At 38.5% G+C, this 27,500-nt stretch overlaps 2 protein-coding genes across 7 annotated transcripts in view; one reads left to right on the top strand and one right to left on the bottom strand.

Moving 5' to 3' along the window:
• LOC137992626 (heat shock cognate 71 kDa protein-like) overlaps window positions 1-11,249 on the bottom strand; it is a 17,894-nt gene extending 6,645 nt beyond the window's left edge. Inside the window, exons 1-4 of the mRNA XM_068838068.1 lie at window positions 10,947-11,249; window positions 10,726-10,799; window positions 6,567-6,641; window positions 1,301-1,430 (exon numbers count right to left, since the gene is read on the bottom strand). Of these exons, the coding sequence (XP_068694169.1) occupies window positions 1,301-1,430; window positions 6,567-6,641; window positions 10,726-10,799; window positions 10,947-11,148 (481 nt within the window). The 5' untranslated portion in view covers window positions 11,149-11,249. The remainder of the gene's footprint in view (window positions 1-1,300; window positions 1,431-6,566; window positions 6,642-10,725; window positions 10,800-10,946) is intronic.
• Window positions 11,250-13,203: 1,954 nt separating this feature from the next.
• Window positions 13,204-27,500, top strand: part of LOC137992625 (5'-nucleotidase domain-containing protein 2-like) — a 37,360-nt gene continuing 23,063 nt past the window's right edge. Inside the window, exons 1-4 of one of the 6 annotated variants that reach the window (XM_068838065.1) lie at window positions 13,300-13,440; window positions 17,086-17,145; window positions 23,781-23,837; window positions 23,936-23,956. In XM_068838065.1, coding sequence (XP_068694166.1) covers window positions 23,805-23,837; window positions 23,936-23,956 — 54 coding nt within the window. In that variant the 5' untranslated portion in view covers window positions 13,300-13,440; window positions 17,086-17,145; window positions 23,781-23,804. Of the gene's footprint in view, window positions 13,441-17,085; window positions 17,146-23,780; window positions 23,957-27,199; window positions 27,278-27,500 lie in introns of those variants that run through there. The other 5 variants (XM_068838063.1, XM_068838066.1, XM_068838062.1 and 2 more) reach the window with 5 other exon arrangements.

Below are 27,500 nucleotides of genomic sequence, written 5' to 3'. Positions count from 1 at the left end.
ATAAACAATGATGTCGGTAAAATATAAATTTTGCTTGGCTCTAATAAGCTTTCATTGAATATACTGAAGACTGAGTTTATGGTGATTGGTTCACAGCAGAGAATTGCAACATTAGAAGGTGACATATCATTATCTATTAACAGTGTTGCTTTACACAGAGTTGAGACTGCTAAATGTCTTGGTTTAAGTATTGATGAATTCCTGACTTGGAACAGACACATTCACAGCCACAGTGACTTGTTCCTGTAATATACAGGTTATTAAAAGGGTTAAGCCATTTCTTTCTTTAGGAAATCTTGTAACATTACACAGATCAATAGTTGAACCTCGTTTTAGTTATTGCTGTATAGTCTGGGATGGGATGGGCGATACTTTATCTTCAAACTTTCAAAAACTTCAAAATCGGGCGGCACGAATCCTCACTAGTGCTTTGTACTCAAAACCCTCTGCTGAAATAGAAATTCGTAGTGAACTTGGTTTGATATCGCTGAGATGAGACACCCAACACAAAGCCATAATGATGTTCATTACATCGTCGTAAGGCCACGGTTAAGTAATTAAAAATCTGCACGGGCAAAGCTTAACTTGATGATCTTTAGGGCTTTGTTCTTAATTTTATATTACTTTGCCCAGAGGCCAAAACCCGAGGAGGCAACCTTGAAGCCCCAGTGTAAAAAGGGAAAATATGTAAATTGGTAGAAATTGTATAAGGGAAAGCAATCTCGACTTGCTCAACTGAGCAAGCAAGGTGGTATCGGTATTGTTCACAAAGTTCACGAGGTATTCTGGGTAGAATACACAAAAAGTCACAACGAACATCGATATTGAAGTGTTATCGTTTGATTGAAGGTGAGTAATTTTCGAGTATTTACAGCGATTATAATATCTGATAGGAAATCATATTTTTCATGCACAAATCAGAAACAGAGGCGACAGAATCAGCCCACAAATTGCTAGCTGCAACCTCAGAAAGCAAAAGCATAGCTTCAGTATCAACATTTTCAACCAATCCTTGATCATATTTACAACAGTTATTATTCCTAATTATACTCCAAATCATGTGATTAACTGTACAAACCGAAAACAAAATGGCATGGCTATACAGATAAAACCGAAAAACCACACTGACAATGTCCATAATAGCATATTACCTTATTAGACCCAGTGCCCACTCCACTTCCACGTACTTAAAGAACGTGATATCGCATAACCACAAATTTTTAACAGCTAAGGAAGCTATTGGATTCATGGGGAAAAGAACAGAACTCACAGTGCTTTATGTATAACTACTGCTACTCACCAGCATCTTTGGTTGCCTGCCTCTGGGAATCGTTGAAATATGCTGGCACAGTGACAACAGCGTCACTCACTTTCTCTCCCAGATAAGCTTCTGCAGTTTCCTTCATTTTCGTTAGAACCATGGAGGAAATCTGAAATGTTACAAAAGAGAGTGTCATTAGTTAAAAATCATAGGATCCAATTTCTTAAAGAAAATCAACATGATTGGTGATTTTGGATCCCTACAGCACCGCCTGGAAGTATTGACCCCTTTACCGCACCACCCTGTTGCGACTTTCCCTCGGTATTCCTGCGGTAGGCCGCTTTTCTGCCGAGGGAAATTTACGGCTAGGCTCCAAAATTGCCACAGAAAAGCCAACCGAGGTAAACCCTCGGTAATTAAAATTCCGCGGTAGAGTTGCAAATGGTTTCCGTTGACTTTTGTGTTTCGATAAGCCAGATTAAGGCGGTAGGCGCAGTTGAATATTTTTATAGAAACTGCGCGGTATAAATTTCAATTTATTATTATTATTATTATAATGTTGAAACCCAACCGAAGAACAGGAACTGAACAAGTTTCGGTTGAAAATTGCGAACATAGATCGAGGATCATAGCCGATTGTCATGGACCTTGGTTGCCTTACTTTCCTTTAACATGCGAATAGAATATCCATGGCCAGAATCTTCCGACCACATTTGAAACCTTCTTTGTGACATATATTGATTGCAGTGATTATTTCAAAGACTTCTTGTGGACTGTTCGCGCTTTGTCATCACCTTTTAAAGTTTTATTCATTTCAGTTTATGGGAGAGTATGTCTGCTTTTTTTTTGCAGCTCAGCGCTCTGAACATACATTTATTATCTCAATATCCTGCAACCGGAGAGTATGGTGGCCCACAACTGGGTTTTGACAATATACATACAAAACTGTAAGCTTATATGTCCAGGGTCTGGGTGACCCGCTCTTGCAAAACCCGTGTTGAAAGGTATAAAACATCTCAAGCTAGATAGTGTCGCTAATCACTGTCCAAAACATTACTATTGCAGATTCACTTGACTGAAATATCGGGTTGCTGGTCACGGAGAATTTACAAAATACATTCAACATATCCTCGAAAACCTTGCGTGACCAACCATTCGTGGTTACATACATACGTTTATATCACGTCCCCAAGGGGCTTTTCAGTGAAATACAAATACAACAATGAAATACAATAAAATAATTCTATATGAATAAAATTTAAAATGCGCTAAGAAAAACAAAATGCCATACTAATGCGGTATTGGATAAATTCAGCTAGCTATCCATTAAGAGTCTTTTCCTTATCAAGGTTTTAAACTGAGCTAACGATTGACTTAAACCATACGATAGTAAAATGATCTTTGGCCAGTTGCGGTTTTAAATAACGGTATATTTAACAGCTGTGAGTTTCTAGTTTTGCGTGTTGATATTGATGAACGTTTAATGAACTGATCAGATAGATACCCCGGAACAAGGCCATTCATGCATTTAAATGCCATAATTGAATCGCGATAATACATGTGTTGTTTCACGGGGAGCCAGTTCAGTTGTTTGAGAATGGGAGTAACATGATCGTATTTCTTTGACCCACTAACAATTCTACAGGCAAAATTCTGAACAGCTTGGAGTTTAGCAATGTTAGATTGTGAAGTATTGCTCCAGACTGAAGAGCAATAAAAAAGTTTAGTAAAAACTAACGCATTGATAATAATAATTAAAGTGCATTTGTCAAAACAATGTTTAACACGATTTATCTGGCCTAGTCGCGACATACAAGAAGCGACAGTTGCAGTGACATGATCGTCAAAAGTTAAACTTGTGTCCAATATAACACCAAGGTCTCTGGCAGCCTCCACTGGAGCAAGCTGTTTTCCAAGGAACGAAAGCTTGAAGTTGCGGGTTTTGGCGGCCCCATGCTTACTGCCACAAACTAGGAGCTTTGCCTTGTCAGGGTTCAACAGTAACTGGTCATCGAAACACCAGTTACGTACTCTTGTAAGATCTTGATTTATTTCTGCGACTATACGTGATTGATCTTGAAGCCGGAAAGACAGCAAGAGCTTAGTGTCGTCCACGTAGCACTGGACAGAACAATGTTGTGGAACTGATGGCAAATCATTCATATAAATGTTAAAGAGGAGTGGCCCTAAAATACTCCCCTGAGGCACTCCACTGGCCATGTGTAGGCGTTCCGATGATGCTGTCCCAATCGTGACAACCTGATAGCGAGCGGTTAGATAACTACGAAACCACTGCAAAGCTAAAGGCGAGGCACCGATGTCCTGATGCTTGACAAGAAGCAAGTTGTGATCTATACTGTCAAAGGCCTTGCTCATGTCAAGCAGAATTACCGCCGTCAAGTGCTTTTTATCAATCGCACTCAATATCATGTCGGTGGTCTGAATCACAGAGGTTTCGGTGGAGTGTTTCTCTTTGTGACCACTTTGTTTGGTAGATAAGCGGCCTTTAGAAGTTAGGTATTCCATAAGCTGATTGTGAGCCACTCTCTCGCACACTTTTGATAGAATAGGTAGAAGTGATATAGGTCTGTTATTATTGGCTATTTCGTGATCGCCTTCCTTGGGTATTGGTTTCACCTCGGCAATTTTCCACACATTTGGGAAGCAAGCAGTAAAAAGTGAGGTGTTGATTATTGAAGTAAGAGGGTACGAAATGGCTTGAAGGCAGTCCCTAATTATCCGTACAGGTATCTTATCGATCCCAGGGGCTTTGTTTGGGGCCATGTTCTTAATAATAGCTTCCACCTGATGGCATTTAACAGGGGTAAAAGAAAATTGTTCGGATGTCTGGTAAATTCTTGCTTGAAAGGAATTTCGGCCTAATGTGTGGTTGCATTCAGCTGTGGCTGCCATCTCTTTTATCTTTTTAATCGTGTTTTCGCCGACACTTGAGAAGAATTGATTAAATTCATTAGCCACGCCTTTATGATCTTTACTGTAGCTTCTCTGAGCAGTTGACTTCTTTGGTATGCACGAACGGATCGATTTCCATATGCAGTTTGTATTGTTTTTGTTATTTTGAATTTGCTGATTTACATATTCTCTTTCTGCAAGCCGAATTTCTCTTTTTACCTCGCGGCAGCAGATCTTGTATTGCAGCCAGGCATAGGAGTTTTTGCTTTTCTTAGCAATTTTCTTCCAATTATCTCTTATTCTCATAAGCTCACGGATTTCCTCGGTGACATAAGGGTTTGGACGCCCACGTATTTTCATCATTTTGATCGGTGCATGTTTATCTAGGATATCGCTGAATAAAAAGTTAAAAGCATATAGTTTGTCTTCTGCATCATCAAAAATATCCAGCAAGGACCACGGGACTTCAGACATATCTTTATAAAACCGATCAGTTGCATAACCCTTAAAACTTCTCCCAGTCATATATGTTAATTTACGGCGTTCCTTCTTTATGCGAAGAACAACATAGGGAAGATCATGGTCGCTTATTGAGCTTGGCATAACATTAGTTTCAATAACTTGCTGAGGGTTTGAGGTTATGATCACATCAATCAATGACTCGGTAGTTTTAGTTACGCGAGTAGGTCTCGAGACTAATTGGGATAAATTGAAGCTGTTACAGAAATTTGTCAAAGCGATGGCTCCTCTGCAATCCGGCTTAAGCATATCGCAGTTTCCGTCCCCGAGTATATGTATCAGCTTATTTCGCAAGGAAGCAGTAATCAAACTTGCAGTTAAATAAGTGTCAAAACAAGTTAGCGGAGTGTCAGGTGGCCTCAGTACATTGCACAGATTACAATTGACTTAAGGTTTCTAACCTGAAGTTTTATCCATAGTTGATGTAAGCCACTGTCTGAGATGTTTGAAATGTCATCAAGAACCTTCACCTTGTAGGTTTGCCGGGCATAAATGCCCACTCCGCCGCCTGGCTTGGTGTTTCGATCAATCCGATAGAGGTCGTAACCTGGGATTTCTTTTGCGTGGTTCAAAGTAAGACTTATGTAAATATTATTCTTGCGGTTTACTACTGCGGTATTACTTTCCAAGTTGTTTAACAGTAACAAATTACAAAAAGAAAAACATTCCAAGGAAACCAAACCCTGAACTAGTAGAAAATTATTTCATCTCAACTGAAAAGATTGTTTTCGTGCTCTGGTTAACATTTGATCATTGGCGTGGCTTATGCAAATTGCCAACAGAGTTACTCATGAAAGCGCAACGTCAGCAAAGATGGTTCGAACATCAGACTATGTCAAGTGAAGAATTATGTCGCTCTTTAGGCGAAATTTCAAAATTTCCCAAGTTTGTTTCGCTTGCTGTTTTTGCGTCTTTATAATTCGTATGCAAACGATGAGCGTTCAGATAATTTAGATACTTCATTTCTCCACTAATCACAGTCTATTCCTAGATTTGTTTTCCATGCACAGTCAACATGCTGCAATTGCTATGATTACACATAACAATTAATTGCTGATGAAAGAGATGAAAAAAGAAACCATTCTTAAATTATTCGTCGGTACGTCAAGTCTCAAAATAGTACCGACAGAGGCTCCGATGCCTCGCAAGAATGTATCAATTAAGATCGAAATTTGACAAGTTTCACAATAATATGTGGAACTGAATACCATACTTGCCTCTCACCAAAATGGCAATGATACATGTAAAATGAAAACAATCACACAAGTTTGAATTTCAAGTCTCCAAATAAAATAAGGTCAGCCTTGGACGAAAAAAGACACAATCCAACCTTTTTCGAAACAAAACAGATTTCTCACGCACACATAGAGTATTACAGCTTGGATAACAACGAGTGTTTCGTTGGTTGGATAACACAGCTGTTGCTTACACTGTAGTTAAATAACAGTATGTTTGTATCTTTACAGTACAGAAAAAGATAATAAAATTTGAGTCCTTACGGAAATTGCGCACTTTCTCATTTTGATTACGATTTCTTGCTTTAAGAATCGATTCTTCACACCATGAGATCTAAAACTTGACAGTCTTCCGCTTATTTCACACATGCAGCAGATCATTGTTTTTTCCCGCGGCAAGCCTCATCTTTTCTCTCGCAGCAAATTTCCCGCGGCAACTTGCACCTCGGTTTTACCGAGGGAAAAAACAGTTGCATACCTCAGTGGCGCGCAACCACTACTCGCGGCAAAGACGAGGTATTGCCTCGTCCCGAGGGGTCAATACTTTCAGGCGGTACTGTACATTGTATACCCACTCCCTGCATGCAGCTATCAAAGAATGGACGTAAAAAGCAATCAAAAGAACATGTGCGATTTACCTCTTCAGCGAAGAAAGCTTTAGTTTCTCCTTTATGCTCCACCTTAATCTTCGGTCTTCCTGCTTCGTTTACTACCTTAAAGTTGCAAGTGAAAGTATTAAGCTCAACAATTATAGCGGGTAAGCTTAAAGTGCATATGACTCGAAATTTCACCACCAGTTTTTACTTGCTATCCTTAAAATTCAGGCGTTGCTTGATAGGATTTCGTTATTAGAATCTTCCTACAAATGCGCGAAGCGAGTTTTCTCGCAGCACGAACTTCGGTATTTTGGCCAAAAAATTGCAAGATTTCCCGCGTGGACAAAAAGGTCTTCATGACCTCTTCAGTTGTGTTAGATTGCAGCGGGAAATACAAACAACAAGGCAAATTGGAGGGTCTGCAGAAGATATTGTGTTGGTAGCGGCCCTGGGCTAGTCAGCTGCAGGTATATCAATGCATCTTCTTCCTACAAAGGAGAATTGAAGAAAGAAATGGACGAAATTTGTCAAAAAATGCCGGCCCGGTTTCAAACCTACCCGGCAAACCTACGAAGACTTCGATCCAGTGCTGTGTTTTGCACGAAGGATTGCTCTAGCTGATGTCTGAACATTTCAGAAACTAACTTTCTTAACCATAGACCTAGCAAAAAAAAAAAAAAAAAAAAGGAAGATCAACCAGCGATTGCCACAGATCGAAAGTGAAGGAAGGTGCAGTGTGAATTGATATATGCTCAGTTGCACAGGTGAGCCGATGCTCTTGATCGACCACTTCATTCTATGCCGTATTGTTTCAAGTCAGATGGTTCCACTTCTACAATGACGATGAAAGACGACTTCCTCAATGTTTTTTGGAACTCAGATATCAACTGAAATGCACTTACCGCGTTCAGGGAATATAAATCAACTGACAAACCAAGTCCCAAGCCTGACTACAGATTGTTTTTGCTGTCACGCCATAAAAAAATAATAATTTGAAACCATACAATGGAAAATGCCAAGAATGTGAAGTGTGTAGAAGCCGAATGCATAAACAACCTCACCAAGTCTGCTCACTTTTCACTTTCAAGACAGTACACATGAGTTTTAAACACCTACATGTAATTTACTTGAAACGTTCAAAACAGATTTCATTGTTTGGTGTCACGCAAGTGACAATAAGGAAATTCAAAATGCTGTATTTTCAAACCCAAAAACATTAAGGAACTGGTAATTTTGAACCGCGAACCGGTGGCTCAGTTGGTTGAGCATCGGATTCTCGTGAGTCCGATTCTGGCCGGACCAACACTCAGGGTCTTAAAATAACTGAGGAGAAAGTGCTGCCTTTGTAATCACATCTGCACATGGTTAGACTTCCCAGTCTTCTCGGATAAGGACTGTAAACCGGAGGTCCCATCTCATAGCCCTTGTTGGAAACCAAATTGCGTGGGACGTTAAAGAACCCACTCACTATTTGATAAGAGTAGGGGACGTAGTCCCCGGTGTTGAGGTCTGAGCTATCTGGACAGGGGCATCTTTCACTTCCTAAAATAATTGTAAACTGCGTAACAAGCAGTCTGGCTAAAGTCCCCCAAAAAGCATTGTAAATTAGTCTCGAAAAGCCCCGAGGGGAAAGACTAATATATTCACTTCACTTCACTTCACAACTTGCAAAAAGATTTATTTCTAGGTCATCTTCAACCTTGTATAGATGAAAATCTCAAAGACCTAACAGTTTTCATTTTATAATAATTATGCAAAAAACATCTAGTCATCCAACGTTCAAATTCTATAAAACGCCTTCCAAAGAAAATTCACCTCACGTCCCTTCACGTCTAATGAAATGTACGCAAATGGATGAATAATGGAGAATCCTTAACCCCACAGAGGAGGAGAGCTGTAATCTGGATATCAAGAACTGAAAATACAAGTGAAGGGATAATGCAATTTGACAGGCTCAAGAGTGCTATGAACACACCGCAAGATTTTGCTCGACATGGACTTCATGCCAAATTGTTCTTCTTCGTTAAATAACTTAAAGGAGCAATGTCACTGGTGACGCATGCGCGACAGCCTGCCAAAAGTTCTGAAAAAGTCCAACTTTTTTAAAGGAGTATTTGGGGGGTGAATATCTTAAGAAATCAAAGCCATCCCTGGTCACTTTAGTGAACCAAATATCCTGTGGCGTTCAGATACAAATTCACTATTTTTTTGTTGTTGTTCTTTGCTCCTTTTTTCTTTGATTTTGTTGTTTTGAAGGGGGTTTGATCGTGTGTTACCAATACCATGTGGAGTGGTGACGGCCATCGAGCTGGAAGTGGACAAATAGTGATTCAGTCTCCTCAAGAAAGCATTCAAGGAGAGCATCCAAAATACCAATACAGCATGTACATGTGCAATGAAGAGAAACTTTTCAACACGTGAATTCATGAGAAATTTGACGTGTTGTGTAATTGAAGTGCAAGCTGTTTCACTACTACCAAGGATTGAAGTCCATCTTCGTATTTCAATTCTAGTGCTCAAGTCGCTTAAATGTTAGAGACCACCACATCATTGTTTGTTGATAACACATTTACTATCTTTGCTCTAAAATGTCTACTTGAATATTTTGAAGAAAAAGCTGCATTTAGATGAGAGGAACTGGATGCACTGGTTGTGTTTATTTGCTGTACGAATTATAAAACCACAAGCGGTGAGTTAAACATGGGTGAATTTTTCGTTGCTTATTGTCTTTCATCTTCAAAGTCAGCTCCAATGGAAATAAATGCACTCTCTTTCAGCTTTTAAATGGCATGTTAATCTTGATAATATGTCTGGTTTATAGCAGAGAAAAAAAATATTTATGTGTGAGTGCTTGAACCGCTGACAGTGTTCCCGGGCACACTTCACTGAATTCAGGTGTCACGCAGAAAACAAACATGGCATCATATTTGAGCTCGATTTTATTTCTTGGACTCCAAATCGCGATAATAAATAAATTTGCATTTTAGTGCCTCTCTAAAGCCGTATTTAGTCTAGCAAAAAAAGCAAAAAAAAATAATTTCTTAAAATCTGTGTGTGAAAAATACTGTGCACACCATCGCATGACACTGCCCCTTTAACTACAACTGCCTGTAGAGAAGATCAGGGAATACTCTATATTGCTGTTTGCGCTTTGGCCGCTTTAAGGACGTTCGCGCGAAAATTTTTCAACATTGATTTTTTTCTGAAACTTTTACCACTGTAAGATGATGAGTTAGTTATGTCAGAAATGTAAAAAAAAATGGGGGGTCACCGACTTCGTTTTGGAGAGAACATGCCCGGAAAAACAACCAAAATGTGACAAAATCGGGCTTCGTTAGCGAATAAGGCCAGTGTCTGTAAACTCAAATATATTGCAATTAAATCTTTGAAGTGAAATCTTCTCTGCCAAATATTGTTTAAGTGGACTTATTAAGTGAATTAATTAACTTATTAAGTGAATTATTAAGTCAACTGGTGAGCTTCCTGAAAGATCAAGTTCACATTTAGCGACCACAGTTTCACGCGCCTTGCCGCCGCAAGATGGCAGGATTTGATGTCCCATGAGCAGAAATCTTGAAATTTTTTTAACTTCCCACATTGATTTTTTGTTCATTTTTGGACAACGTGGATATAATTGTAAATAAAATCCGTTTCTGGAAAGAAAAATTGGGGTCACCGAACGTCCAAGACCGTTAAATCCAGGCAAAGCTATAGCAATGGCCTTTTGCCCTACCATTTCTCATTTTATTACTTAGCGCGCGCGCTCGTGTATGACGTGGTGTGTGCATTTGTGTGCGCAGTAAGGATGCGCAGAAACAATTGGTGCGAACGTCCTTAAATCGTAAATGTAGGAATAAAATACTCTCACAACCGCACTGAATCTTCGCTCAAGTTGCAAGTTTACGCAAACGATGACGTCAAAATCCTCAACTTGATCCCAGGCCCTTCTCTCATATTTTCCTCAAAAATATGCGAGGTTTCTTCGCATTTTGGATATGTTCTCGGAACAGAAATTAAATTGTTTTTGTACAGAAATGTTCCTTAGACCATTACATTTTAGATTTTAAAATAAAAAACGGTGGTGAAATTTCGAGCCATGTGCACTTTAAGTCTATATCTTGTACTAGCCAGTACTTCCATGGAGAATAATGGGAAAATTAGATAACCTTCCGAGGCCAGCCTTGAAAAAAAGTTCACTTACCTTGAAAGGCCAATGTTTCATATCACTCTGAACGGATTCCTCGTCAAATCTTCGTCCGATAAGACGCTTTGCATCTAAAAACGAAAGCACTTCCGTCAGCACAATTGCAGGATGACGCCCAGCCGGTATTATACATGTACTGTAATTTCTCTTGTGGCATCGCCTTACGACCAAGACCTTTCTAGCAATGACGCCAAATAAGTTAAGCAATAATCACTTACCGAATACACTGTTTGTTGGATTAAGCGCAACTTGATTTTTAGCTGAATCACCGATCAGCCTTTCCGTGTCCGTGAAAGCGACATAACTGGGAGTTGTTCTGTTTCCCTGATCATTTGCAATGATTTCGACTTTATTGTGCTGGAAAACACCAACACATGAATAGGTTGTACCAAGATCGATTCCTACGGCTGGGGCAGGCATTTTGAGATGGTAAAAGGCAAAGGAAAGTTACTTCAACACGTCTCGCTGGTAGACAGCAATCTAAGGCCTGTGCTTCTGAGAAATCACTCAAGAAGACACGTGCTTTCCTATTGTAACAAATTGCCTCGTTCTGGAACTCTCTTCTAGATTCTGTCGTCATTGGATATTTTGAGAGTGGGTCCCGTGACGAACTCAGACCTTTATGAACTTGTACCGGTATGAAATGAGGGACACCCGACGAGAAAATAGTTCAAAACCACCTACACATAGCATTGTTAAACGTATTTTACTATTTAAACGGTAGATATAGGCATATCTTATCCCCTTAAAATTTTTCATATGTTCGGATTTCCTGGCTGAAAGTCTAGTGATCCGAAAATTATAGGGATCAAAACTGAGGCCCTTCCGGTGGGGGGAGGGGGAGTCCTTGTTCCCTTTAAATATTTGCTTGTGTTCCCTTTTTCCCCGAATTACTTTCAAACTTGTTCCCAAAAATAGTTTTCCGATTATTTTTGTTCCCTTGTTCCCTAAAATATTTTGACATTGTTCCCGTGTTCCCCAAAACCCCTGGGAGGGGCTCAAAACTTACCTTTTCGAAAATTTCAGCCAAAAAAAAGGCTCACAAAATGGCGTTCTGAGTAGTGTCGAGAGAATATGTCGAACACTTGAAGAACTCTACAGACATTCCAACTCCTTTTGAAGGAAACAGGACGCCAATTAGACGTTCACGTGGGATGCACGCATCAAAGCAGGCAACAGGCAGCGGCTGTAACTAAAAATTATAGAGTCTGTGACAACATTCCTCGGAACAGTACACAAATATATAGATCAGAAACTTTTGCTACCATATTTGCACACCAGTGTGAATATAGTAGCAAATGTGGCATTTACCATGTTTGCTACAGGTTTGTTCTAGAGTAAATATATGTTTGCATTATATTTGCGCTGTGCAAATTTGGTGTACATCCATTTTTTCGTGCAGTGCTCCTGTTTTTGCCCATTTGGCAAAACAACATTGTGGGAGGGCAAGGTATTGCAAAGTATTTCAACAATTCTAACCGAGGCTGTAGGATGTTTCGTGTAGGTTACACACTACCGAAATCGCTAAACTGTTTGCACCCCGAAAAAAATGATCGATCGCATTTGAATTTCGACTTGCTCACGTAACCATTTGGAGCGCTCCGATTTGTGACGTGTCATTCTTGATGTGAGCGAAGCTGTGGGAAAATATAAAAGAAACAAACTGCGGCTTGAAAGGAATGTGTACGAAGAACTTTCCACTTTTGGAAACGAAGGTTTTCAGAAAGACTGAATTTTGTTTCTTACTACGCTGTTATAAATTTACCACATTTAATTATCGGATACAATGATCAAAAACTAACTTGGACGCAATTCTTAACTGATTGATACCAGGGGCCCGTTTCTCGAACAACTCTGGCAACACATGCAGGGTTCGAGGAACGGGCCCCTGGTCACAGTCAGTTTAGAATTGTGTCCAAGTTAGTTTTTGATGATTTTATCCCATAATTAAACGTGGCAAATTATAACAGCGTGGTAAGAAACAAAATTCAGTCTTTCTGGAAAACTATAATGAGGTAGAAACCTGTTGAGAGCCATGATTTTAAGTGATTTTAATAAAAATAAGCGCTCCTCACATTCCATCCTTCACGACATTCCTTGCTCTTTTTTCAGGATCATTTGCGGTCCTGGGGCCCGTTTCTCGAAAGTCCCGAAACCTTACCGGCCGTTTTCGGGTGTCACAATTCCCTTTGTATCTCAAGAACGGAGAGGATTTAAGTCGTCAAACTTCACAGCCATTTTTCTTTTTGTTAGCTTGAAATCATGTTAAAAGATCGGCTTTCCAGAGCAAGGGGTTGACAGTTTCACAAATGGCTTTTCGAGCCCGAAAAGTTTTCGGGACTTCTGAGGAACGTGTCCCTGGTATCATTTGCGGTACAGTTTGGGGATCGTTTGCGGTTCTGGGATCATTTGCGGACCCGTAGGTCTCTTCCCTGCCGCCTTTGTCGTGGCAGAGAAGAGAGACTCTGGGAACGAGGCTGCCCCATCCCATAATTTGCAGACTCGTACCTTGTCCCCTTCGGCTTGAAAATCAGGCAATGGCGCCAATGGCGGGCTGTTGTGTTCACCGTCGAGTAATCTTGGGTTTTGTTCGTCATCGCAGCAAATTTCGTGTTAATTTCTTCAGTTTGAGCTCCTGGCTTAACAATGGAGATGTTGAATCCATCGAGGAACTGGAACATGTCTACACTGAGCGAAAGCGTTCAATATATGGTAGGAACACGATTATACTCTCTCTACATATAAAGCTTATAATATATTTATAAGTTTGTTATGCTGAAAACTACTTCTTTGGTGAACACAGGGGATGAATAGAGGTTATTGGCTTTAAGGTATCAACACGTGGTTTTCACGTTACGTCACCATGTTGGTGGACGAAAACAAAAGATCTCTCATTACATGTGTAGCTCCTTTTGTTCGTCCACCAGCAATTGTACATTGCAGCAATGTTATCTGTGTCTCTAGAGATTGCTTGCAAACCACCTATCCGTCAGAAAGTAAAACTATTCGGCAAGATTTCCGCACAGGTCCCTACTCATTATGCATACGGTCCTTTGTTTCAAGAAAACAATAGCGATAACAATATAGACGTCCTTTGGGACTGTAGCGCTATGTTTGTTCTTCTTACAGGTTTTTTTCTAGGTCTATAGACTTCAAAAAAATCGGTAGAATTTCTGACTGAAATACGGAAGATCGAACGTTTACAACTTAATTTTTGCACTTTTCCAGCAATTTTAGCCATTTGTCAATTTTAAAATAAGCGAAAGAACTGGAGTTTTAAGAAATCTTTGTACAAATTAATACGGTTCAGATTCTCATATACAAAACAAACGGACCAAATAAAAGTTTGCAGAAATTGAATGCCTACCTTCTTTTTGCTCTTAAAATTGTCCTTCGTTTCTTTGTCAATTCACCAAAGCACTGCAAAGTGAAGGTTTGTTTTCTTTCCTGTATAATGTATGGCTCTTTTCACTGAGTCACGAGCGGTGCATAGAGAGGGCTCTTTATCGCACATTGTACAAATCAGCGATATGCTCAATGATGTTTCCGAATGGATCACTTTTGTTTTGCTGACGCTACTTGTAACCACTCCTGTAGGTAGCTTTCAAACAGATCCACGGATGTTCCTGTACGAGGCATACTGTACTTCGTTTTACTCCCCACTATGTATTTTCAATGCTCTGCATGTGGGCCGAGGAAGTTTAGCCCTCGTCTTGTAGGCAATCGCAAGCTTTCCACATGTCACTCATCACGCGTGTTCCAGGCAATATTTGAGCGCAGATAATTGGCAAGAGTGTCTCTTTATCCCTGAGCCTACCGGAACAAGGAAGCAGGCCTTGGTTTCGCGGAAAATGCCACCAAAGACCCACTGTCCTTCGATGTAGCGACCTTTGTGATACTTTATCTTGCCAAACTTGGACTCATCAATCTCAACAGTTGTACCAGGACCGCCTATTGGCCTCGCATGTTGTTTCATTTTTCTATCTGCACAAACCTCCCGGCAATAGTTATACCAATCTATCACCGTTTCTGTCGAGGTGGTTTCTTCATCTAACGCGGTTTCGTGCGCTGCTTGTGTTGTGGTGAATTTATGCGCCCAAGCGTAAGTTAGGGCTAATATTTTTTCAAGGGAAAGCTTACTACCAGAAAACCATGTCTTCTGGTGGATTGAAGCTTGTCCATTGCAGTTTTTTCTAGAGCATCGCCAAACAAATCCATCTCCTGATGCAGTTCGTCTTTGCCATTTGAGTGCGTTTCCGCACTCAGGTTTAGGGCAGGCATTTCATTGACGACGAGAGTAGATTTTGCTCTTTGCACCACTCTATGCACCGCTCGTGTTCGGCTAGAAGTCGAGATAGTTTCCATAAGTTTAAAGTTGTTTCTTGAGGGGCGGCCATATTAGTTTTAAAATTCACAGTTTGATGAAAGAGAGGGGTTAACGTCGACTCAAAAATTTTATACTGCAATAAATCGTGCATAGAAAATTTCCCATATAGGATGCCCCAATCACAAGGAGGTATACTCTTCCGTGCAGTGTTCTTTTAAGTGTGTAGCACGGGGGATGAAAAAAAACAAGCAATTCAGACATTCACAGATATACTCGATTAAGTTACCTGCAAAAGAATATTACTGGGTTCAACCTTAAGCCTAAAGGGTTACGGTTAGCATTATTAGGGGGTGACGTTGTTTCAAGAGAAGCAAAATCAGTGCATTTGTCGGTGGTTGGCATGGCATGCGTATATAATTACTTATCATTGTTATGTAAATTGTTGTCCAGAATTCCAAAGAAATATCATTATCAAGGTGTGAATTAGCAACTTGACACTTTAGCTCAGTGGTCTAGAAGAAGGACAGGTAATTCAGAGGTTTATAGTGGTATGGAGTTCAAGGCAGACTGCAGGACTCTGACTTAGAAAAAAGGACAGAAAAAGCCAAGCGGGATCTGGAATAGAAAGACAGGACAAAGGAATCGAAAGAGGAAAGCTGGGAGAACACAGTGTGAGCAAAAAGGGCAAGGAAAAGTGAGAGGGAGAAAAAAAGAGAGGGAGGGAGGGAGAGAGAGAATGAGATCCACTTTTGATCATTCCGTAAGTACAAATTAGCCATGTGTATATTCGATTCCCTTGGGTATACGCATTGTTCTACAAAACAATAGCGCAAATGCATAATTAATTTATTCTGCATACATAATGAAGTAGGGACCTGTACGGAAATAATTCCAACTATTCCCCGACCTGCAACAAGCTAATTATAAACTGCTGAATACCCAACCACTTATTTGCACAAGAATAACATCTACATGTATTTCCAGTGTATTCTGACTTGTTCTTCAATTGCAAGGAACGCCTCCAAATGCTAACAAAGGTGGCAGGGTATTTTTTCCCTACAACTCTAGCTTAACTGTAGAATACCCTGCCATTGCAGGGTAGCTGAGGAGTGGCCGTGCTTGGCTCAGTTTGATGAGGAGTTAGGACAATGTGCGAGCCAGCGAGTCATGCGAGTCATGCAAGCCAACATGGCGAGCCATGCAAGTCAACATGCGAGTCACACAGTTATTGAAAGCTAACCATTTTAAAATGGGTGCTTAGACTTAATTGTTTATCAGCGCTATTTGAAATGGCTGCTTAGACTTAAATGCGAAATTCGCATGGCTTGCATGGCTCGCTGGCTCGCAGATTGTCCGGCCCCTTTGATGAGCATCAGACTTCATTTTAACAGGGGCTTCCCGTGCATTCACCAAAAACTTCTCTCCAGAGGAGTCATGCTCTATAAATACAAATGTACATGTAGTAGATTGAAATACTAAAGAATATGGGGCACCAAAATTTAATGTAAAAATGTTTTTTACACTATATTTTTCTATATTTTGTTTTTTTTTGAAGAACAGACTCAAAGACCTTTGTGACCTATAAATCACAAAATATACAGTATTGCAATTTACACATCTCATGAAAGGAAAAAAGAGTTAAAGAGTGTGATTTGTAAATCGGAAACTTGGTCATCTTGTGATTATTATTACAAGAACCACACAGTTCATTTTCAATTTGTAATTTGTACATTTATGATTTATAAATTGCACAGAACTTTGCAATTTGTAACCACAAACTCATTAAATTTATGCCTGCGGGCTTGTGGTCCACAATTTAGCGGGAAAACCATTTGTGTTGGGTGATCATGGCAGATAGAGAAGACTTTGCTAGATTGCTCTCCTCAACCATCTCCAGAGCAATATCTGAAGCATTAATTGCGGCAAGGATACAAAAAGTCATTTCAATTTTTTCATCAATCCAATTTCAATTTATGGGGAACCAGTCTGAATTGTGCACTTCATTTTATTGCCATGTTTTCAATTTGCAGAGCACGAGACCGTAGAATGTTTATAATAGTGCATCTATCCCACCAACCGCTCCTTCTCAGGTTTGTACCAAACTTTCATCTTCACCTGTGTCCTTACAAGTTTATTAATTAGCAGAAATTCCATCAGTGCCAAAATGCAAACAAGTGCATATACAGTACCATTAGATCATTTAGCTTGCAAATGCATCTGTAGTTGGATGTCAAAATAAATATCTACATGTAGGGTGGACTCAGAGGTTTGCGTGGGTTTTGAAATGTATATGTCTCTTTACCTCACCATTTGTATCAATTATCGCAACTATGGGGTTCTTGTTATTAAATAAAATTATTGCAAGGTGACCAAGTTTGTAATTTAGAAATTGCAAAGCTGGTCATCTTGTAATTTATAAATTGCCTTCTTTCTTCTTCTTTCCTTTCATGAGATACTGTGGGTAAATTCCATTGTTGCATATTATTGCGATCTATAAATTGCAAAGGTCTTTGAATGTGTTGCCGAACTTACAGAACAACTCTTAAAATCATTAAAAAAAAAGAATGTGGAAAAATATAGGGTTAACAATATTAATATTTTTTCATTGGCAAACCATAAATAATACCATACTTAAAAATCTTAACATCAATGATTAAAAATAATATACAAAAATTTTGATGTACGAAAGGTAAAGTTACCATGAAAGAATTGTGAAAAATGTGAACTACATGTACCGGGTACTTACATGTAGCTAGTAGCCTGCTTAATCTCAGCTGACAAACTGATCCCTGTAGTGGAAACTCTTTTAAAGGTCTCAGTGTTACAGTGTAGGTCTTGGAACTGTGGCTGAACTTTGAACTCTGGCCAGACCAACACCAATGACTAAGGAGAAAGAGCTGCCTTTGTAATGATAATTATCTGTAAATTAATGTTAACACTTTCAAGTCTGCTTGGATAAGGAGTATAAACTGTAGGCCTCCTTTCATAAGCCCTCTTCATAATTAAGCCCGTGGGTCAAATATCCCATGCACTATTTGGAAAGAGGTGGGGGTAATGATGTTGTAGCTTGGCCTGGATTTTCCAGCAGAATATGACTGGCTTGGCAGTGGTGTCTAAGAAAGGCTTAGGGTTTAAACACTAGCTGTAAGTCAAAAGGGACTTACAGAGTGCTGGAGTATGTACATGTACATACAATGTAGATGTACTGTATATTGGGTGTTCACACTGTTGTGGTTGTAATATTGTCACCCTCCTTACCGCATAAAACTCCTATTTTCGTTGTTTTAGTTTTGGGAAGGAATTTTGGCTCTGAATGAAAAGTCCTTGAGTGATTGTACCTTGCAATAAGCAACAGTTAGAGAAAATTTTTTTGGTTTGAGGGAGTTTGGGGTTGTCTCAAAGACAGTCGCAAGAAAAGGTGTTCTGATATCGTGTTTAGCAAGATTGAGGAAACAAACTAAGTGACTAGGTGAGTTAGTCAAATAGAAGGGAGTCTACTTCATACGGAGGCGGTGTAATTTTGTAAAGCAAATGATTGTAATATTATCACCCTCCTTAGCATATATAACTCCTGTTTTTGTTGTTTTAGTTTTGGGAAGGGATTTTGGCTCTGACCAAAAAGTCTTTGAGCGATTTTTCTTTCCGGTAATTAAGCAACAATAGGAGAGTCAGAAAATATTAATTTTGTGAGAGTTTGGGATTGTCTGAAATGAGATGCCAGTGTTTCATAAGAATCTTTTTAAGATTCGGTGAAGCCGGGTTGTATGTAGTAACCAGTGGTAAAATACTGTTTGATGACGTCCTGTGTATGGTTTGTAGAGCCCCTTTTCCTGCTGAGAAATTGACTTCAGCCGTCATGGTTGTGATGAGTTCATGTGGATAGGCACGGTCGAGTAAACAGGATTGAAAATCTTGTTTAAGTGACTTGAAGGTTTCTTTGACTGAGTTTGTTATCCAAAGGTGCAATGTCTCTCCTTCAATAAACCACTTCTTGACACTGTGGGGGTGGCAAGAGGAGATCAAATTGCATATACATGTACTGTATTGGAAAGTTTCTATGGGCTTATAATGTGTTTTGATGTCAAGTAAACGTGGACCTTTGAGAACTTTGGTGTCAAGGAAAACAATGCGTTCGGATGACATTTCACAAGTAAACTTGATTGTTGGGTGCAAGTTATTCATTCACCATCTCTGCAGTCCATATTTAGTCAATGTGTTGAAGACTGTAGTTGGCCTAGTAAATGGAAAATGGGTGAATGGACACCTGTGTTCAAGAAGGGGGAGAGACAATTAATCCGAAATTACCGTGCGATTACAGTCCTCCCACTAATTGGCAAGATATTTGAACATCTACTATGTAAACAGATAACGGCAATAACCATATCATGTACTCTAAAATTACAGCTTATAGAAAAAAACACAGCTGTGAGACTGCATTAATTGGCCTGGTGGAAGACTGGAGACTAGCCTTGGATAACAAAGAGAAAGCACTTTTGTTATCGATGGACATGTCTCAGGCTTTTGACTCAGTTCTTCCCTCATTAACTGTGGCCAAACTTGGCGCTTACGGTTGTAATGACAAATCATTACAACTAATGCGTTCATATTTTAAAGATCGGCTCAACAGGGTGAAAGTTGGCAAAGCTACTAGTGACTGGAATGTGATGAAACGTGGATGCCCTCAAGGACCTTCCTTTGGTGCAATACTGTGGAACTTGTACCAAAATGATCTATCGTATCACGTAAATGACTTTGCAAATTTAAATATGTTTGCTGATGATCATCAGATGTATATAGTTGGCAGCCATACGTCCATTATCTGTACTGATATGGAAAAGGAAGGAAACGCTGCCCTTAGATGGTATAAAGACAACTATTTATTGTCCAACCCAGAAAAACTTAACGCTATAGATGAGTAGCATGATCACGGTACCCATTTCTGTAACATACCTAAAAATTGTGAAATTGTGTTTATTGGGGTAAAAATCACTTATTTTGGCTTATTTCACACCCAGACTTACATATCTTTCTAATTGTTCGGAAAATATTAATGTTTGGTCCGTTAAAACTGAATTTTTGATTTACCCATGACCCCTTGCAGGCGTGGTCTTTCATACAGATAGTCAATTTTGAGGCAAATAAAAAGTAAAAACAGAAAGCTTTCACTACATGGAGGATAGCATCCCCTCATTTAGTTCTATTGACACCCTAAACGCTGGCTTTCTGCTCCACTTTTTTGCTCCACTTTACAATTTGAGGTCAGAGCAATTTGAGGTCAGAGCAGATGTCTCTTTCCTGAAAATATTGCCCCTGAAAAGACATTGTGGACTTCCCAATAATATCCATAGAGGAAAGGTTACCAAGCCTTGTGAAGCACATGGAAATCATGGCTTCTTTGCGAAGTAGATTTGTGATGTTCACTGGCACTCAAGACTAGGTTCAATATGGCCCGGCATGTTAAAAAAAACGTAGCGACTCAGTCAAAGGCTAATATTTTCGCGACCCTGAAAGCTACGATGCCAAATCTGTGGAAATAGCTAGTGGAACTTGTGAGCATTCAGAAAATGCTTGGTTGGAACCCACTTACGCCTCGGTTGGAGCAGGAGCAACATTGAAAGAAGTGGTCTCGAAAAATATTATTGCGTAATTGCGGAACAGAAAAAGCGTAGCGACTCTTTTGAGGAGTGATTTCTCCATTCGTAGTGGATCCCTCAAACTAATTTTTCTGTATGTTAAAGCACAAGGTATGAGCATTTAGTTGAGATGGTTTTGAAGCCACAGATATCAATTGAAGACTTGTTTCAAACTATAACCTAGTGAGCGCCAGAATTCCAAAACACAGCGTTACAGTAAGGAAACTACGGAATTTTGAATCTTTTTAATGTGTTTTAATAAACTTGAACTGTTTTAATTTTGCTCATATGTAGTATTTACTGCGTGTTATCACTGGTTATTGTCCGTTAATCCACATAATTGTTCTCTCTTATGAAAAATGGTTTTGAAGACTTTCAATTTGAAAATTGTGTTACGCGTTACACTCAAAATTTGCCTATTTTTCTATCCTTTTCCTTTGTTTTCTAAAGAAAGGAAAGTCGCTTCCCCTTTTTACACCCTGTATGCTAATCAACAAGGATAACCTTAGCATTCAGCAAAAATATAGCTTCATTGAAGACGTTAAACTGAATAAATCAGGAAGTGTTTCTGAGTCACCCCCAAATGGGTACGGTGATTGTGCTACACATCTATAGCGATTAAACAACGTAATGATCATGCCATATCTCACCTACATGTATTGTCATCTCATATGGCATTTCTGTAAGGCGTCGGATACAAGAAAGGTTGAAAGAATTCAAGAGCAGGCATTAAGGATAGTTTATAATTCACATTCAGAAACGTATATGAACTTATTAGATTGTGCTAAACTACCAAGCCTTCTTAATAGGAGATTGCAAGACATAGTTATACTCATGTACAAGGTTAAATATAGGCTAGTTCCTGATTTCATTTGTGATATTTTTAGTACTAAGTCTTGTAAATATAATCTTAGAAACCAAAATTTTGATATTCCTAGATTTAATTCTGTATTGTATGGTAAACATTCTCTTAGATACCTTGGACCCTTTTATGGAATAAGCTAGATAAAGACGTCACTGAAACGAGCAGTCTATCTATTAGTAAGTTTAAGTTTCATATTAGATGTAAGGATCTTACTGAACTGATAAATGGCAACAATTGCCCCGCGTGCGTAATTTGTACTTCTTAAGATGTGCCCGTGTTGTTAGAATTATTTTGATTATTTTAGCATATTGTAAATGTATATAAAAATTTATAGCTTATTTCTTATTTATTAGTTATCATAATATTTATTATTTATGTTATCTTTATTATTTATGTTATCTTTACATCGACACATGAATAAAGTTCATCATCATCATCATCATCATCACCGGTCAACTCCCATTATCAGTTCGAACATTGTCCGTTGACCGGCTGTTATTTAGAGCCCTGGAACCATAAAAATAACTGTGAAAGCTACTGCCATTTTAGTCCCCACTGCTATGCCGTGAGTCTGCAGATAATGTTTGCTATTGAATTGAAAAGAATTACATGTAATTTTTCTTTAAGGATCAGCATCATAAGTTCCCTTAGAACAAGTGTGGAGATTAAGGAGGGTATGGCTGATAATGTTCTTCGTAGTGATGGCAAATGATTTGGGTCACTTCTTCTTGAGGGATCTTTGTGTAGAGTGAGCAGACATCAAGTGTAGCAAGGATTGCGTTGTTTGGAATAAATTTTGTGTATTTGATGAATTTTATAATGTGTGTGGTGTAGGACTCCTGTTTCTTAGTGATCAGTTGTACATGTAAAAGGGAGTCAACAAAACTGGATATGAGAACTTTCTGTTGGGCCATTGCTACTGGATACAATAGGTCTCTGCCGACTAGTACAGCTTTGTGTATTTTGGTCAGCGTGTAGAATTCCGGGATATTCTAGATGGATTTTGGCCAAGATTGATTTAACCACTTGTAAGTCATTTTGTCAATGTGTCTGTTCTTAAACGATATACAGTGTATTTGACTTTAGTCATGGTAGAGGATACATGTACCATACAGTGTAGGTTGTGTGAGAGGGATGTAAAATTTCTCATTGGAAAAGGCTTCGTCCAGAGTCTTGAATTCTTGAAAAGGTCTGGAAATTTGCAAACCAGTTTGCCAGACTTGGAAAAAGTCTGGAAAATGAAGATAAAGTCTGGAAAAATAAAGTGCTACAGTGTAAGTGAATGAAATGCTTAGTGATTTTTTTCAGGTACACTGTAGTCAAATCTTATTTAAAAGTTCGTCTTTCTTGAAAATATTCAATCGCAGACAGAGAAGTCTCAGATCTCTCTTACACCAGCACTGATCCTGTCCAGTTGGCCTTCAGTTCCAGCCCAAGCCGCAGTGCAGACCAGACCAGGAATTTGCTACAAGCAGACTCAGCAAAATTGAAAAAAAGAAACAAATATTTTATTTCATAATTCAAAGGAAATAACACTTACAAAGAGCCTACAAAATGGCTTCTAATCAATAGATTATGAAACCCTTTTTCCTGACTTTTCAAAGTTTTGTTTTTACTTGCCTTTGATTATTACAAATTCAAAGTAAGCAAAAGATAGAGGAAATAACTAAGCAAATTAAAAATCAACAAGACTTCATGTATGTTTCAGTTCTTTTATTGCTTGGACGATAATTCAATATTGTTTGCCCTCTGCCATCCTAAGGACATTTATCAATGAACAATGTCCTAAAAAGCTCTGAGAAAGAAACGTAGAATCGGTTATCATGCACTGTATGCCTAACCCCAATCTCAATGCTAACCATTTAAAATCAGTGCCTAGACTTACATGTAACAACCATTGGGGTTTTATAAAATACTCATGAAAATCTAAGCTGCACTAAGTTCATCCCCTTTCTTCTAGGACTGATGTACTAACCAATAATTATATTACACATACTTACTAATAATTAATTTGGTGGGTTTTTGTTGATGTTTCCTACTATCAATTTCAACCTAGTTTAAAATAAAATGACCTAGGTTGAAAAAAAAAATGACCTAGTTTGGTTGCAATTAACCTAAGGAATAAAATGACCTACAACACATAACTATACTGATTCAATGAAGCAAAAGGTTGTAAAGAGGTGTGAATTAATGTGTGTCAATTGCATTTTTCTTCTTTTCTGTCCAGAGTCAAAAAGCCATACCTTGGTAGATGAACGAGCAATCTTTGCCAACAATGAGCTTGGTATGCGTCACATTGATGTGTATGGCTTTGATTACGATTACACCTTGGCATCTTATTCTAATGCACTGCATTTTTTAATTTATGAATTGGCTGTTAAGGAGCTGATTGCTACTTATGGGGTAAGTAATAATAATTATTAATGGTCTAACAACGCTTAATTTACGTGAACATAATAAATTTAGCATTCCAGAAATCCTACAAAGTACTGGGTTATGATCATTACGAATTATGAGAAACATTAAATCACAAATTTAACATAATGTAAATTTAAAGGAGGTAATCTCAAACAATTTGATGCTATGCTTGTGTGGTTATGTTGTAGTTCATTTTTTTCCCCTGGTTTATTTTTTTAAAACTAGTTCAAATTTTTTGAACCACTCCAATTTTTTAACCAGTCCTTTTTTTTTAAACCAGTTAACATGTACATGTAATTTCTTTTATAACACCATCCATTTCAACGTACATGTAATTGGACATCTTTCTGTAATTACATGTACTGGTAAGTAGAATTCTTTTATATGGAGTATAAAATAAACTAGAGAGGTCATTTTAAGGTTATTATGAGCAGTGTATAACTACTGGAAAGTAACTACATATTACAATAACATGAAAAATGGTATTATTTTGTACTGTTACGATATCAATAAAATTAAATTTCTCTTGAAAGGAAATTACTTGTTTTGCAAAATGGCTTGTTTATAAGCCTCCAAATTTCTCCCACTGACAAAGATTGATCACCTCCCAGCCTTAGGCATGTGAAAAGTTGATAATTTTGCTACTTACATGTAGATATCGCTACATGACTTTTCCAAAATGGTTCTTTGTTGGATGGACTTCTACCTTAAAGATCGTCCTAAATTCCTTCTCTCTCGATAACATTTTTTATCGAGCAAGATATTCGTCTTGTGGTGTTCCGCAATGGTCGGTCCTTGGTCCTTGCTGTTATTTTCGTTGTACATGTACATTGCACCTCTGGAGGATGTCATCCTCACACTGGCTTCAACACAACGGTGTATGCTGATGCTGTTGCTGTTGCTGTGCTGTTGCTCTAGAAAATCTCAGTTTGTGTCTAGATGACATCATGAGTTGCAACTTAATATATGCAATATGCTTAATTAAATGTAATCCATCAAAGACTGAGAAAATCCACTTCTTGTCGCGTTTTCACCTGCTGAACCAATTTCTTTGATTAAAGTTGGTGATAACTACGTTCTGCCTACCAGGGTTGTCACAGACCTTGCTTCAGGTGTTACTCTTGATTCACACCTCACCTTTGTTCACCATGTTAACAACATCTGTTGCACTTCACTCTATTGGCAGAATCAGAAAAAATAACATCTTTTGCAAGCAGATGCTGAAAGCATTGGCCATGCTTTCATTTTATCGAAATTGGATTATGGACAGTAATAGTTTAAACTATTGCTCTATGGAATTCTCTCACGCAAAATTGAGAAACTTCAGAGATACGCGATTGCAGAATACTGCGGCGAGATTAACTGTGTGCATGAGGAAGACTGATTACATTACTCCTGTTTTACAAAGGCTGCACTGTCTGGCTTCCTGTTAAAGGCAATACATCTAATTTTAAAGTTACATTATTTTGTACTGTTGATTACCTATAAAATCTCTTAATGGCCTTGGCCCAGTATCTTATTAATGAGCTGTTACATCATTATACTCCCTGTCGCTCTCTTTGTTCTAGTGATTCCAATCTCCTAGTTATTCCCAAGACTTCTACTGTTACATATTGAGATATATCTTTTGCAGCAATCGCTCCAAAGGCATGGAATCAGCTACTGCCTGTTATAATTACACTGAGCAACTCTGTTGATAGTTTAAATGGGCTTTGAAAACATATCTGTTTCGTGAGAGCTCTTTATTTTAGTTGTAAAAAGCATTGACACATTAATTTTTATGTACACTATAGAATATGTTTTTAAGAACTTTTAAAATTGTGTGGTGACCCCTATTTTTTATCATATAAAGTGAAAGTTTGAGGCCCATTGAAGTCGGGATTAATTTTTGGGGCCGTGAAAAATTGATAAAGGGCGCTTTTTAGAAACTAAAGAGGAGAGCTGTCAGGCTCAAACTGTCTCTGTCTTCATGTTTTTGTGATTAAAAACACATTTATAGAATCATCCTTTGACATTCCTGTTGTTTTACTGTAAGTAAACGTTTGTACTTGTTGGAAACTGGGAATTAAGATTGTGATTGTGTTTTGTAAAGCTACTATTATTATTGTTGATTTTGTTTCCATTTATAATGAACGTAATCGGAGAAACCAAGGTTGCGGATAGATATGTCGACATAATTATTTCCTATTACAGTAGCTCTAAGACATGTCAACTTGTTTTCCCATGATGGACGTGACCTTGCCTTTAATAACCCTAATTTATCAGGCCATCAGTGCCTAGCAACGGCCAATTGTACATGTATATTGCTGAGGATCTGGTATAAGAATAAGAGTTTCTTTTTTAGCTGTTAGTCTAAGAGTAGCTCTTTACACGCCTGTTGTACTGGAGTGAATATGAGAGAAGAAAAAAGTAGTTTAACTTAGTCGATTCTACTGATTGAGATTAGTTCGCTACAGCTATACCCCTTGTATTTAAACAGGGCAGAGTTTACGAAATACTGATAAAAATGTGAAAAAACTTACTTTTCTTTGTTTGAGCATTTAGCCAACAAGTTCTAAGTGTCCACTTTTTCCAAAACAAACCTGATTATCTCCGAAAAATGCATGGTTACCCCTAGCCTGCGAATACGTCTGCGTTTGCAGGCTAGGTTACCCCCTATTTTCATTTCACGTTGATTCCAATGACCAAAAACTGAGATCAGCTTTTCTGTGTAGTCATAGCCCGGGGAAAAATTTCTTATTAGATGACACTGTCCTTTAGTTAATTACTTTCTGGCTGATTTCTGCATACTGTAATTTCTTGAAGCCACTTTTTCTTACTTGTGTCCTCTGTGATAAATTTGACTGTGTGTACTTGGGACAAAATTTGAAACAGTTCCCATTTTGGAATTACTTTATTGTTGTTTCCTGTGAAGAGTTTGCCATAGCTGTAAGCCCATTTCTTTGGAGTTATTGTATGGGATGTTCCCATTTTGTTAATACTGTAATTGTTTTCGCTCAGATCGATCCTCGTTTCCTGAAAGGCAGAGTTGCTTCTCTATTATTTTTTTCTTTCAAGAAAATAGTTATTAATGTTTGGCCTTGTTGTAAAAATCATCTTCTAAATGACAATTTATTTGTGAGTCTTTTCAATTCCTCTATTTTTCTATAGAAATTGATTTCATTTACGCTATTGCATTGACGTGACCCCGCCATTGTATCACTGCTAGACTTGACACGTGGGGCTTTGGTGTCCAAATGTGAATAAATCAAAGTTTGGACCGAGAGTGGCCTGGGGTGAATAATAAAATAGGGACTTCAAGTTCAGGTGAGTAAAAAGAAGTCTTGAGAAGTGCGAAATGTCCGTGAGAAGTGTTGACTAGAGGGAGTGGGTATAAGGGGTATTCAAGGAGGGCTACCTAACAGGTAAGTGGGGATAGATCTGTGAAGGAAGGGTGGAGTAGGATAGAGGCAATGGGGAAGATCAGAGAGGGGTAGGAGAAGTAGGAGAAGTTTTTTTTGAAACCCCCAAAAAGGGAAAATTGCTTTTT

This window comes from Montipora foliosa, chromosome 2, assembly GCF_036669935.1.
Source record: "Montipora foliosa isolate CH-2021 chromosome 2, ASM3666993v2, whole genome shotgun sequence".
Classification (NCBI taxonomy): domain Eukaryota; kingdom Metazoa; phylum Cnidaria; class Anthozoa; order Scleractinia; family Acroporidae; genus Montipora; species Montipora foliosa.
This window is presented reverse-complemented; position numbering and strand designations above follow the sequence as displayed.